General features: G+C 36.2%; 1 protein-coding gene across 1 annotated transcript in view; it reads left to right on the top strand.

Moving 5' to 3' along the window:
- Positions 1 to 13,903, top strand: part of LOC131063589 (reactive Intermediate Deaminase A, chloroplastic) — a 59,333-nt gene extending 45,430 nt beyond the window's left edge. Inside the window, exons 4-6 of the mRNA XM_057997452.2 lie at positions 11,982 to 12,055; positions 12,156 to 12,205; positions 13,442 to 13,903. Coding sequence (XP_057853435.1) covers positions 11,982 to 12,055; positions 12,156 to 12,205; positions 13,442 to 13,536 — 219 coding nt within the window. The 3' untranslated portion in view covers positions 13,537 to 13,903. The remainder of the gene's footprint in view (positions 1 to 11,981; positions 12,056 to 12,155; positions 12,206 to 13,441) is intronic.
- The last annotated feature ends 337 nt before the right edge of the window (positions 13,904 to 14,240 follow it).

The following is a 14,240-nucleotide window of genomic DNA, read 5'->3' as shown; positions in this document are numbered from 1 at the left end:
ATTGTGATGATATTGGGTAAGGGGAAATCATCTTTGGGACAAACTTTGTTGATGTCTTGGAAATCTGAACAAACATGGATTCCCTCTGTCTTCTTGCCAACTGGTATTGTATTGGAGATCCATTCTAAATGATGAATTGGCCTAAAGAAACCAACATCCTATAGCTTCTTTAGTTCCTCTTTAATCAGGAGGGCTTATCTTAGGGTGCTTTTTTTGGAGCCTCTACTCAATTGGTTTGACCACCAAATGATAAATGACAAGAGAAGGATCTGACCTTGGCATATCTGCATAGGACCATGCAAACATGTCTAAGAATTCTTTGAGGTCATGATGTAAGTCCTTAAAGGGTCATGCTTGCGGCAGTTTGAGTTAGCTTTTGGTTATGCTTTGTGTCCAAGTTATTGTCAATACCATCCTAAACCAGGAGAGTGGACCCATCTAACAACCTCTTCATTGAATAATGTGTCCTCTAAAGTTTCCATGTTCATTCCCAATCTTGGCTCCCTTGATTTCTAAGATATCTTCGTGGTAAGTGGAGCGAAAGATTCCTCTTACTCTACAAAGCATGCTAAAGTGTGGAGGTTAATAACAAATCCTTTTTTGTGGTCCTCTAGAGGAATACAATATCTGGCACCTAGGAGTTTGTGGAGAGCCTCATCATTTTGTGAGTGGACCGTTATCTTTGGAATTCTTTGGAATTCGCCTTCCAACATTTTGCGATATTGGAAAGGGTGTAGATCTAAGGGAATTGTGATTTCAATTCTTTCAAGGAAAAATTTAAGACATTGATGAAATGTGGAAGGTATGGCCTACATAGGATTGTTGTATGGAAGGTCAAGATCAAATGTGTGTTACGTACAATGACTCCAACTTGGATAGGGAGACAAATGGTACCTTTTGTCTCTTGTTTTGCATTAGTCTTAATTGTGACAATATGTGGTTCCAAGGCCTTTTCTTTGTATCTAAGAATTTTAACTGGCTGTAAGGTGCAAAGATTGAGCCTAGAACTATGGTCTATGAGTACCCTCTTGATCTTATGTCTAGTGATTATGGCTTCAATATAGAGTGAGTGATTATGGCAAGGGTCAAGAGATGGCGTGTGTTCATAACTGAAGGTGATGCGATTGTCAAAGGTTAGATAGGTAATAAGTGCTTGGAATTGAGAGGGGTTTATGTCATTGTGAACCCTTGACTCCTTCAACACGTGATTTAATGTCTTGATGAATGTTAGATGATTTTAGAAGATCTAGGATTGATTTTTATGTTAAGAATCTTAAGTTGTTCAATAAGGTCATACTTGTCTTTAGGAGTGCATGGAGGGGCTCTTGAGATTGTAACTATTAGAATATTTAATTATATTTTAGTCACCTATATTTAGTTCCTTGTTTAATGGTCATTTAGCTTTTAAGCTTTATTTAGCATTTAGCTTTTTCTTTTTAGTTAATTAGCTTTTAAGCTTTATTTAGCGTTTAGCTTTTTAGTAGTTCACTTTAAACGATTTGTTTTTAATTTAGAACGTCGTCCTTGTAATCTCTTTATATATGCTTGTATATTGTTGAATAGATTATCCGATTATTGAATCATTCATTCAATTTATTTTTCATGGTATTAGAGCGGGTCGATGGGATTCTTTAAAGTTTGGCGAATTTTCTAATAAAAATTATGGCCTTATTTCTAGAATATTTTCCAGATTTTTTTTAATTGTTTTTTTATAAAAAAACGATTTTGCTTTTTTGAAGGTTTCTGGTTCGTGGGTGAATTTCTTTGTGCTGGGCATCAGTTCATGTTTTTTTAGGGTTCTGGAGATTTTCGGGCCTGCAACCTAGAGTTTTTTTTTGCAGATTGAAAATTTTCCTATAGTTTCTGCAATTTTCGATTAGGGGTTTGACCCTTCAGTTCATGTCGAGATTTTATTTTGGCTGCAGATTCTTGGTGGGTTTTTCGAGACCTCAATTGGGTCGTCGTCAATTTTTTCTAGGTGCATCGTTTTACATGCCTCGATTTTTGAGCCATCGGATCTACATTTTGTTTTCAGATTCTTGGTGGGTTTTTTGAGAGCTTTTCTGTGCCTCGAATTTTGTGCCAGCAAATTTGCCTTGGAATTTAAAAACAGTTTGCAATTTCTGCTATTTTTGTGGACGTTGGGATTTTTGCTGTTTTTTGGGCACCGTTTATGCTGTTTTAAGTTTGCAGAATTTTTTTAATTTATGGATTTCTTCCAAACCTCAAAATTTGTGCCTTGGAATTCGTGTCAGAATTCTCCTCCAAGGTTTCAGATTTTTTGTGCAGCTGGTTCTATTCTAATTTTTGAATTAGATTCTTCTGTCTCATGCTTTCACTAGGTTGACCTCGTTCAACTTCCATTTTCGTGATGGCATCTTTGACCAACATCATGTTAGAACACAATCAAAAGTTCAACAACTGCCACAACACCTGGAAATAGTGCATGTTCACGATATCTGAATATCGTTGCCTTGATTAGATTGATTTAGGCCAGACCTCGTCCTACAGGTCCCAGGGTTTTCACATTTTTTTTCCTCAAAAATTGTTTGAAGGGTTTAGAATTTTTTCCTTAAAAATTATTATCGGTCATTGGTTGGGTTTTTTGATTTTTCAACATAAAAAATCATGGGAGGGTTTTGCTTGATTTTTCCTCAAAAATCAGGGAGTGTTATTTTACCACGTGATGTTTGTTATTTTGCCGCATGAGGTTTGTTGTTTTACCACATGATGTCTGGTATTTTACCACGTGATGTTGTCTGGTGTTTTCCCGCGTGATGTCTGATGTTTTACCGCGTGATGTTTGGTGTCTTATCACGTGATGTTTTGGGTCTTGCCATGCAAAGTTTCAGGGTTCTGTTCGATTTTTTCATCAAAAATCGATTTAGGGTTTTTTACCATGTTTCCCACAAAAATGATGATTTGTATCTTCAGTTTTGGAGGGTTTGCCGATTTTCCTCAAAATTATGGTTTCAGGTTTCAGTTTGGTTACCCAACGTCAGGTTGGATGGATTTTGGTATTCTTGGTCATTAACACTTTTCAGATCCAAGGAGGGTCTCCACCGCAGCAAAGTGTTCTTTTCATTTGTGATCAAAAGACCTGCAGTGTCTTCTGTAGGGTAGTTAGTAGATAGAATGACCATTAAGGGAGGGTATTAGAATATTTAATTATATTTTAGTCACCTATATTTAGTTCCTTGTTTAATGGTCATTTAGCTCTTAAGCTTTATTTAGCATTTAGCTTTTTCTTTTTAGTTAATTAGCTTTTAAGCTTTATTTAGCGTTTAGCTTTTTAGTAGTTCACTTTAAACGACTTGTTCTTAATTTAGAACCCGTCCTTGTAATCTCTTTATATACGCTTGTATATTGTTGAATAGATTATCCGATTATTGAATCATTCATTCAATTTATTTTTCAGTAACCTATCCTCAATGTGTGGTTACAACACAACTAGGGCTCTCGATTTTAATGGTATTTATGTGAAAAGGGGACTGATTTATGTAGCTTATGTCGGAATCGTATTTATGGGAGGCTTTGTGTTAACAAATATTATGATTGTAGTTGTCTTGTTTTGAGTTTTGCTTACAGGAAGAACAAGCTTGATCGTGATTCTAGTAAATTCCTAGATCTGCATTAAGAAAAGACGGAGTTGCACCTTTGATCTCAATCTTGCCTTGGTCTTTTAAATCTTGGATATAGTTTTTGAGCTTCATGCATTTGTTGGTGGTATGATATTCACAATATTCATGGTTTTTATACAATGTTGGTTTGGGGATGTTTTCATCAAAATTCTTAGTAAGTGGGAAGATAATCATGTTGGCTTGTAGGAGCTTAATGAATACTTTTCCCAAAGCTTTGCTCAAGGGGGTGTATTGTCATTTCTTAGGCTCTTGCTTGGGTTGGCCTATAGGTAGAACAATGTTATGTGTGTTTTGGACTGCTTGGATATGTTTTGTGTGTGTTATTCCATCATTGAATACACCTCTGTTTTTTGCAAAGATTTTTGGCTTTTCATTTTGATTGTGCCTTTTGTTTTGACTTTTGTTTGAGCCTTTTTGTGAAAATTTCAATCAAACCTTTGGTGAACAAGCCCATTTCATGAAATAAGCTTGAACAAGAAAAAATACATTAGGTTGAATGGAGTTTGACGTTACTAGAATTGAGTATGAACAATGGCTAAGAAATTCTTGAATTCAAAGGGTTGCAGATGTATAGGGATGCCAAGTGATGACTTCACATCTCACTACAATATCAACACTAGGAATCTCCAATGTAGGTCGCAAATCTGTCATGGCCAATAATTTTGAGAAAATCCTTTGATTGCTAGAAAGAGGAGTTTGAAAATTCCAAAAAAAAAAAACACTAAAAGTTGAAAACTATCAGCAAATAGAATCAGGCCAGCCTTAAACCACACACACTAAGCAACATATCAAGCCTAGAGAATGTCAGTCAATGAGTGTTTAACTCTTTTAAACGTAGAAGTCAAAGCTTAGTGTGTGTGATTTAAGCTGTCCGGTAGAATTAGGTGATTGTGAGTTTGAGTTCCACTAGGCCTGCAAGAATGTAAGCGTGAGATTCAACAAAAAATAAGATTTCAACAAATGAAATACAAACTCCAAATTTAATCACATATTCACCTCCAATAGAACAAAAAAATGAATTTCATAAACACAATGGATTGAAGATGTGATTCAAACCAAAAAATCAAATACCTCTTGATTACAAGGAAAGGTGGCAGCTATTACCCATTTTCATGGAAGTAATTAGCTAGTTATCTCATTCTTTTTTATGAATTGATTGATTTGATCGAATTGTTAGCTGAATTGATTGATTAAGTTAACTATATTGATTGATCAGTTATGTCAATTGATTAGTTAATTATGGGGTGTAAATCATGATTTTTATTAGAATATTTGTGGATTATAGATTTATTTGGATTTTTATTAATATTTAAGTATTTTTGGGAAAATAATAAAGATTATTTAATCAATTTGATTTTGATAAAGCGGATTAATTAAGGTAAAATGAATTAGTTTATTGAGTGGATGAGGATTATGTTGTTAGGTATCGGGATATGGGCATTGGTGTGGAGATCAGCATATGTGAGATCTTAGTGTCTACACTTGGTTTACCTATCAATAGTAAAGTAGTGATAGGAAGTCTTTATAAATTTGATCAAATTTAAACAAAAAGTTGTATTATAAAAAACATTGAATTGAAAGAATTAAATTGCCAACTGAAACATAATGCAAGTATGTATTTTAGAATAAATCAAAATATTTAAAAGTTATATCAAATTAAATAATTTGTCATTTTAATTTACACAAAATTGCATTTATATTTAGTTTTTTTTAATGTATGTGATTAAAATAAATGCCTCCTCTTTTAAAAAATATTAGCATTTATCTTTTCAAGTCATTTCTATATATTATATCATAAGCTTTATATAAGAAAAATCTTTTAAGAAATGATAACGCTATGAAAGGCATTTTAGGAGGATTTCAAAGCCCAGTTACTATTTGATAGGCAATGACTTGAGAGCTGTTTAACATAGGGTTTGGAGGCCATAGCCTATAGCAATAGGGTTGAGTGATAACAATGATAGGTATACTATAATGGGGCCACATTTGGAATGGTGATCATGACCTTTATAGTGGTCGTGGCACAATTGTATATTGTGGCCATGGCACCATTGTATAGTGTACCCTTACTGTTTTTTTTTCTTAAGTTTATTATTTGTAGGGTTTAAACGGCCATGAACAACACCATTAATATATACTATCATGCCATAAAAATAAGGTTGTGAACTATTAACAAGTGTCTGCGACTTGTAAGAAAAGACATGAAAGATTCTTGGTCTCATAGATGTTAATTTGTGCAAGGAATTTTTCTCACTTGCATTCATTACACTCCATGACGCTTGATTTGTTTGGGCAAAAGATATGTATGCCAATATGTTTTCATTGTATTTTCTAAAACCCTGCTTTAGGGCAAGCAATATTTATCTCTATTCTAAATCTTTGTGTTGCCATCTAGGGGGCTTGTTTTTGGGCAGCCAGATTTGATTGTAATTGTATTCAAAGCATTTACAGAGCCCAAATTTGGGCAATTACAAAATTTATGCACAAAGAAAACATTTTATTTTTTAAATGTAGGCTTAGGGTTTTCAGGAAACCTTACTGTTGTGCTCACACACCCCATTTTCTTCAAACAGGGACCCCCATTGTTGTGTATGTCTGCCTCGATGGAAGAAAGAAACTCGCGTATCCTCAGTTTGAATCCCGAGTTTGACCTTAAAATCCAAATCGGCCTTTTAAGCCCAAAACGCAAAAAGACCTTAAAATCCAAATCGGCCTCTAAGCCAGAAATATCAGTCGTAAAACTTCAAAATCGGCCTAATTGCCCGAATTGCAAGATTAAAACTCTGAAACCTGACCTCTGCAAATGCCTCTCAAGCCCGAAGTCCATCAAGAGGGGGGGATTTAAATGAAGTTAAAATCGGCCTAGAAGCCCGAAATTCATCAAAACTCGCAAAATTCCCCAATCACCCGAAAATCAACTTAAAGTTTACAAAATCGGCTTTTGGGCCGAAATTGGCAGGAGTTTAAGTTCACAAGATGTCTTTCAAACCCGAAATCATCCAGGGAGTTTAAAATCTTGCAAATATCTTCATTGCGCTGAAAATCACACAAGTTTGCCGAATCCACTTAAGGGCCGAAAATGAAATAAATATTTACAGAGTTGTGCATTTTTGCCGTCTGAACCGAAAAGCACCTAAGTTCACGCCATGCAGGCCGAAAATGAGAAAATGTCGACAGCTTAAGAATCGTGAATCTTCTCTCATAAGGCCGAAAATCAAAAGAAGTCAAAATCTCGCATTTTCTCTAACAGATCCGATGTTTCGCAAAATAGAAGAGGTGAGATGTTTTGTAAATCTCACGTTTTGCCAAAATAATCCGACCGAAGCCGATTGAGTAACCAAGAGATTCATGAAGAGCCTTTTAACTTAAAATCGCACAAAGGGATCCAAATTCTCGAAATTCGAAAGGCATTTCAACTTAAGGTGAAGTCTCACAAAAGGGTACATCTGGCCGAAGTTTGCTAAGGCGGGAAATTTTTTATTTGAGTCTCTCCTTTCAATTCACACGAAAGGTCCGAAAATCATATAGGGATGCGAATTTAAAAAAATGATGAGCAAAGCATTTTGACTTAAGATAAAATCTCTCAAGCAAAGCAAATGGCCCGAAGTTTACAAATGTAGGGACGTTTAAAATTTTAAGTAATAAAAGCAAAATCTCGCAAAATGATCCAAATTGGCCGAATTTCTTCTCTAGAGGCTAGGCGTTTAATCAAAACAACAAAATCGCACATTTTCTTCCATTTGGTCGAATTTCATCACAAAGGCTTTTTGAACTTAAATGTAATCACGTGAATAGAGCCTTTTAGGCCAAAAACATGAAGACCTCTCAAATCGTCCAATAGACTTGAAAATCATGAAAGAACAGGGGGAAACAAGTGCAGATTATTGTGTTGAATGGTATGTCAAGTGAAAAGGTTTAGGTCATGATCAATGTACGTGGGAACTAGAAAGTACGAATATCCTAACTTCAAATTCAGCTAAGGGTCTGATGAAGGCATTTGAAATTTGCTCAGAGGAAGCACAACATCTCTCAATTTGCCTAAAGGTCCTGAAATTCCAAAGAGAAGGCAAAAACATTAACTTAATATCTTGCAAAAGAAAAACATTTAAAAGATACATCTCACAAGGAGCTTCTCAAGCACGGATTCCACTGAGACAAAGCTCGACGTCGTTTAAAATTTAACATATGTCAAGTTAATTTATTTAATTTTTCAAATTGATTGATCAAAGGTGAAATTGATTGTTTGCAGGAAAACGACAACGGCGGGAGCTGAAGTGACAACTTAACACACGATCAAAGCCAAGCGCTGGAAGATGGAGAAGAAGATGCGAGAGTGCGGGATCAGAACCAAGCATTGGGAAACGTGTCGTTGGACGATAAGTTGAAGTCCATGCCCGAGACCAAAGACCAAAGAACACGCAGGAGCACCCCAAATGTGCATCCTTAGAAGAATACACTGCTGGATTTAATTCTAGAAGTTCAATTTCTAAAAAAAAAAACTGAAATTGTTTAATGTAAGGCTGCCTGTGGGCCCCGTTGAAGATATTTGCCCCGTTGAAGATATTTTGAAACAAAGTGGGACACAGGTCAGTTATGTTCAACTACCGGATAGGCCCAAATTGAAGCCAAATAGTGATAGGTAGTTGAGATGGTGGTTGAAGGGATAGTTGAGAATTGAGTAGGCATGGGTAAAGCTGCCAGGCTTTTTGAAGGCAAATTGCAACCCTTGGATGCATTCGATCCTGGCCATTGATTCAGATATGTAAATTCTATAAAAGGCAAAGGCCTTTCTTTTGTAAAAGGTTAGAGATTTTTTTTCAGATAGTTAGACTCTAGTTAGGCTATTAGATTTTAGCTAGAATAGGTTAAATTTTAGTAATAGCATAGAAATGCTGCAGAAATTGTTGTAATATGCAGCTGAAATCAATATAGACATTGATTTGGTGTTTACTATCTTGTTTTCATTCTGTCTGCATGGTTTCTTTCAGCATTTTAGATAGATCTTTCTGGTTTTGGGTGTGCAGGTATTTGATGGATTCAGGCTCATACCATTGAGGATATACTGATTGTGTATCATTTTGTATGGTTAGTCTGAGCCTTTAATTGTGTTTAGTTCAATTGCAGGTGTCCGTCTGAGCTGCGCCAGAATTGGGTGCTTAGCCATGCATTTGCAGTCTGAAAATCTTCCAAGTCCCCTTGAAGATTGCAACGTTCCTGCGAGGTTGTGAGTTATTCTGGCCAAGCAGGGATTGGTTATGTTGAATCCATCTACCCGCACCGACCTGGCTAATCTTAGGTCTCTTAACCCTTCTCTTTTGCTTTTATTTCCCAGTTCAAGAATCGCATCAGACCAGCTTGTTGTAAAACCTAAGTCCCCTTGTGCTCCCAGCAAAACACATCGACCGTTGAGTTAGCCTGCAGTCAAGAACTGACATTTGGAACCTTGAGGTTGTCCCCTTTGATCAATTAAAAACAACATTAGGGCTTCCTTACGCAAGAGAGGATAGGATACTCGACGAGATCATTCTATTATGCGTTGGCCGGATAGAGTTGCAGCGATGCGACTTTAGCCACGTCAACAAAATTGGTGCTAGAAGGAGGGCGGTATGATGAATGTCTAAACAACTAAACCCAGATCATATCAATCCATATTTGTGAAGAGTAACCTTATAGCCTTTTATACCCTCCTCCGCGCGCAACAAAATTGGCGCTAGGAGGGCCCCTGTTAGGTTCCTTGCAGCAAGTCAGTCCATTGAGCCAATTTAAATGCTATATTCGGGATATGCAAGAATCTTGTTAAGCCAAAAAAAAATTTAGAAAATCTGAAAATACCAAAAATTTCTGAGTTTTGAGTCAGTATGTTTGGTCAGCCACTTCATGAAGATTGTCTGCAGTCCGACATTTTCCAAATTCAGCAAAGGCCGATTCTGCAGTTGTATCCAAGACAGTTATCCGAGTTCACATCAGCAGCTCACTGCAGGATTCATGGCACAACTGAGCACGATGAGTTGACTTGCTTGACATTTCTGTCAAGGGTCGAGTTAGCATTGCAAGGACACATCTTTTTCTGGGATATCCCCAAATCGGAAGAGCTAGTGCAGCCGGATATCCCCAGTCCTGCGTCCAGCATTGATGAGTTTACAAGATTTAAGCATTTGATTGAAAGCCAGTTTGGTCTTGAAGAGGGTTTGTGGTTGGAGAGCGTGATGTCACCTTGGTGGTGTAGAATTCACCTCACCCCACACTCAAAATTCACTTGCTCGCTATGCATGGAGGCAGTCAGTCAAGTTAAAACCCAATATGGACTGTCGAAAGAGCCAGAAGAGCCCATCACCAGCAAAGTGTGGAGTGCCTACCTCGTTGCAGATGAATACAAAAGATCACAAAATCAATGCAGCACCACACCTTCTGACGATGTTAGGATGGAGTTATCAAGTGTTGAGCAAGGTGAACCAATCAATCAGAGTACAATAGCAAAGGGTTTTGCTGTCCTTGTGCCAAAGAAAGATGTGACAAAAGATGACTGTGCTATCCGTGCACTTAATGAAGACAAGGCTGAAGAGGATGTTTTTGAGAACGATCAAGTGAGCTCCGTAGAGCAGCCCCAAGTTGAAGAGCAATTTGCAGCCGCCCCACCAATGGATGATGCAGTCCAAGAGTCCGTCAAGGACATTTTTAAGGATCAATCGATCAAGGAGTCCCTGTTGTTTGAGGACGTGCTGACAGATGTGCATAAGGCCGCATTGTTCATACAGCCCGAAGATGCACCAACAGATGATGCACCCCTCTTTCCTGAGTTTGAGTTTGGTTTTGAGATCGATTTTCAGCCTACGCAACTCGATGAAGAATTTGATGCTGATTTGCACGAGCCGGACGCAAGTGGCATGCTCCACCACGAGTTGCGACCCGCTAAGGCTGCTGAAGATCTTCTGCCACACGACACCCCGCATGTCTCAAAAACTTGCCAGGTTGTTTCTTTCCCTCCTGCTGTTAATTCTGAAAATTTTCAATTTGATTTCGAATATGCCGGGAAAACAACTTGTAAATGGATTAATCACGGACCAAATGAACTTCCCCAGCTGATAATACTACCCGACGTCCTGGTTAAACCTGAGAGTGGTAGCTGAAAATTTTCTTTTCAGAATTCAAAGACAAACTAGCCAAACTAAGAACTGTTTCCGTTGCCCTGTTACTGCTGGACATACTGAAAAATCACCTTGGGTCGGGAACGCATACGCATAGTCCACATTTTGTACAATCAGTCTCTTCTTGTAAATAGCTAGTCTCTTTTCTCTTCTAGCTTAGTTTCCTTGTTTTTTTGCTTTGGTTTGTTTTGCTTCCCATAGTGTAGGTGTCCTTTCGGAAGGGGTTGTCTCCCTGTCGTTTTTTGTAAGGGGTATGTTTTCTTTTCCCAGCATTGGTGTGCGAAGTCAGGAAGTTTTTCCGGCTCATTTCTTAGATGTCAACTTTGGTAGAGCACCTAATTGACAGTTGCCCTTGTCGTCAGTTCATTTGGTTTAAGGCTTAGTCATTTTAAAAATTTAGTTGCTTACTGCGTCTTGTCACCAAAATTGTGATCACTGCACATTTAAGAAAACTAAACAACTAACTAAGATGACCATTATATAAACATTACATTATTATGTTAATATATAGTGAGAAAATTCTCATCAAGCCTGAACAATGACAAAGACAAGACCTTGGCTCACAATATCTCCTTCCTCTCCTTTCCACAAATGCCTCACATATTGCCAATCTGTGACTGCAATATTCATTCACACAAATCTATCACAATAGTTATCTTTTTTGACCACATAAGGCTCCCTTAAATATAGGTAGTGGATGCATTTCATCAGTACATAAGGATTGGTTACAACTTTCCACCAAATGATGTGATGTTTAATTAATAATCTAATATTAATTAATAATAATTCCTTTATAATATGGCCAAGCTATATATATTTTGTAAGGCTAAACCTTATATCCATTATAACTTATATAAATGTTATTTAGGATCACTAACCATGAATATGGTCCCTTATTAATCATTATGCTCTTAACAAAATATAATTTTGGACAGTGGAAAAATAGGTGGAAATGAAGAACCATGTTGTTTTGATGGCGATTATAATTAGTGACGCATACTTTACAGCACACACTTCACAATTTGTGGCCTTTTCAATTTGTTTTTTTGAAACTTGTACAGTCTTTGATCTGTATTTAACTTGTAGAAATTAATGGGAAAGCACAAATTAATGATCACCTGCATTCAGTCAGAATTTTTTCTATGCATAATCTGCATTTTGACTTCAAAGGTATGTAATATTTTGATGCTTTCAGGTTCTGAGAAACATGGGAGAGATCTTGAAAGCAAGTGGTGCAAGCTATTCTTCAGTTGTCAAAACAACTATTATGTGAGATTCAGTGCACTATTTTGATTTACCATCATAATTCTTGTGTGTGAAATGTTCATTTTGGCTCAAGGTTTACAATTTGAAATTTCTGATGTTGCAGGTTGGCAGATCTGAATGATTTCAAGAAAGTGAACGAGATTTATGCAAAGTGTAGGTGTTCTTTTTCTATTTTATTATAAATTCTGGACATACAGAGATATTAATTATTAAATTGTCTTGTACCTATGATATCTGAATATTATTTGTTGTAAGACAAAATTATGCACCTTCCCTATCTTCATGTTATTTGAAATTTTATTGATAATCTGAGTACAGCTCTCTTATATTATTTCGTGACCATACATCTTTGTTTTGTATACTATAATTTGTTGTCTGCAATGAGGCCATGTCAGGGATCTCACTTGTATTAGAATTATTAGTTTTAGTTTGCCTCTCAACATGGTTTGTATTGATTCCTACAATTTAGTGGTTACTTTTTTCTAGCATTTTTTAAGTTTAGAAGAAGTTTTTCTGGTATCTACTGATTTTTTCCTGAAAAAACTTGGTTTTTTAAGATCATTACCAGTACCTTCAAATATCTCTCTTAGCCAATCAGGCTAGATCTTTGCTTATTGTACCATTGTTAAGATGAGATTTGCGTTAATGTGACTGAATACTAGCCTTGGTAGTAGTTTGCAACTCAATGTGGTTTGCATAGACTCTTTGCTACTGGTTAGTACTTTTTTTCAATCTAGCATTTTCATTTTTGTAATTCCGAAAAAAGTTAGGAAGAATTATCCTCTCCTTGCTACAACTATTACCTAGATTAACTTGTCACTCTCTTGACTTTCTATGGTTAAATACTTATCTTTGATGTTTTCTACTGGATGGAACCCTTCTTTAGTCAATGCCCTCTTTGTTAAGATGTGTTGGTGAAGATCAAATACTAGACCACCTACAGTATTGTAGGATTTCCAACCTCTTTTAGTATTTTTTTTAATATATGTAATATTTCATCTCTACTGTAAGTAATCGATTGCATTTTCTTTTTCAAAAAGCAACTTTATTTAAAACAGAAATGGTAAAGGTGTTAGAATGCAATCGGCAGTTTTGAGTTTGATCAACACCCTGGAATATCATCTCTATTGTTAAGCTGTATTACTATTATTTTATTCTATAATCCCAGTGTGATTTTTTTATTCCTAGTATAGTAGATTGACCCTGCATTATTATTTTATTTTACAATCCTATAGTTCTTTTCAAATGAATTTAAATGCTGCATATGGTATATATGTACATTGTAAATTGAGTTTCAGTACCAAGTTCGAGTTCTATTTTGTTTAAAAATAGATTACACCGCAAATTACTTACACATTACTGATTGCCCTTTATGTTTGCTGCATACAGATTTTTCATCGCCTGCACCAGCTCGCTCTACTTATCAAGTTGCAGCGTTACCATTGAATGCAAAGATTGAAATAGATTGTATTGCATCCCTATAGGGTCTGGGTCAGCTACTTGCTTTAAATTGGCTCACCCGTTTCTGTTGGTGAAGAGCATTTGCAATCTTTTCAGGATATTGGCCTCTTGTACAAAGATAATAATTTTAACCTTGACACTGAAAACAACTGGTCAGAAATGAAAATATTGCAGTTCCTGTCATTTTCATGCATTTTTCAGAAAATGCAAAACCAAGAGAGTTGATTAAGGAATTCTATATTCCTCTTTTATGCATCAGGTGAGTTGATTGACTTAAGGAATTCTGTATTCCTCTTTTATGCGCCTTTTGTTAATGTATGCATCAGATGGGATCATATTGTACTTGGTATGGTTTAAAAAATCAATAGCACTAAAACTATCTGTGATACACTACATTTTCTACAAGATGTCAAAGAAGTTGATAACATCTATTGTGAACACTAGTGCCGGTTAGGTTGATGCTCACATAAGCAATAGACATGGTTAGTGACTTAATATTAGTGTAAATTGTGTGAATTATAAGTGCGCTGAAGAAGTTTATGTGGGGGATACAAAGAAACAATTAACTAGTAACAGCATCTGTAGATGCTTGTTAAACTGAGGTTCATAATTGTAAATACCTATCGGTGAGGCCCTCAACAAAATTTCAGTAAAATCCAAACAAATGTGCTGCTTGCAATCAAAATAATTAGTGTTGCTACTATTTGAGTTGTAGTGTATGTTTTGG

This window comes from Cryptomeria japonica, chromosome 4, assembly GCF_030272615.1.
Source record: "Cryptomeria japonica chromosome 4, Sugi_1.0, whole genome shotgun sequence".
NCBI lineage: Eukaryota > Viridiplantae > Streptophyta > Pinopsida > Cupressales > Cupressaceae > Cryptomeria > Cryptomeria japonica.
The sequence above is the reverse complement of the archived record's forward strand: the minus strand, read 5'-3'. Positions and strand labels throughout refer to the sequence as shown.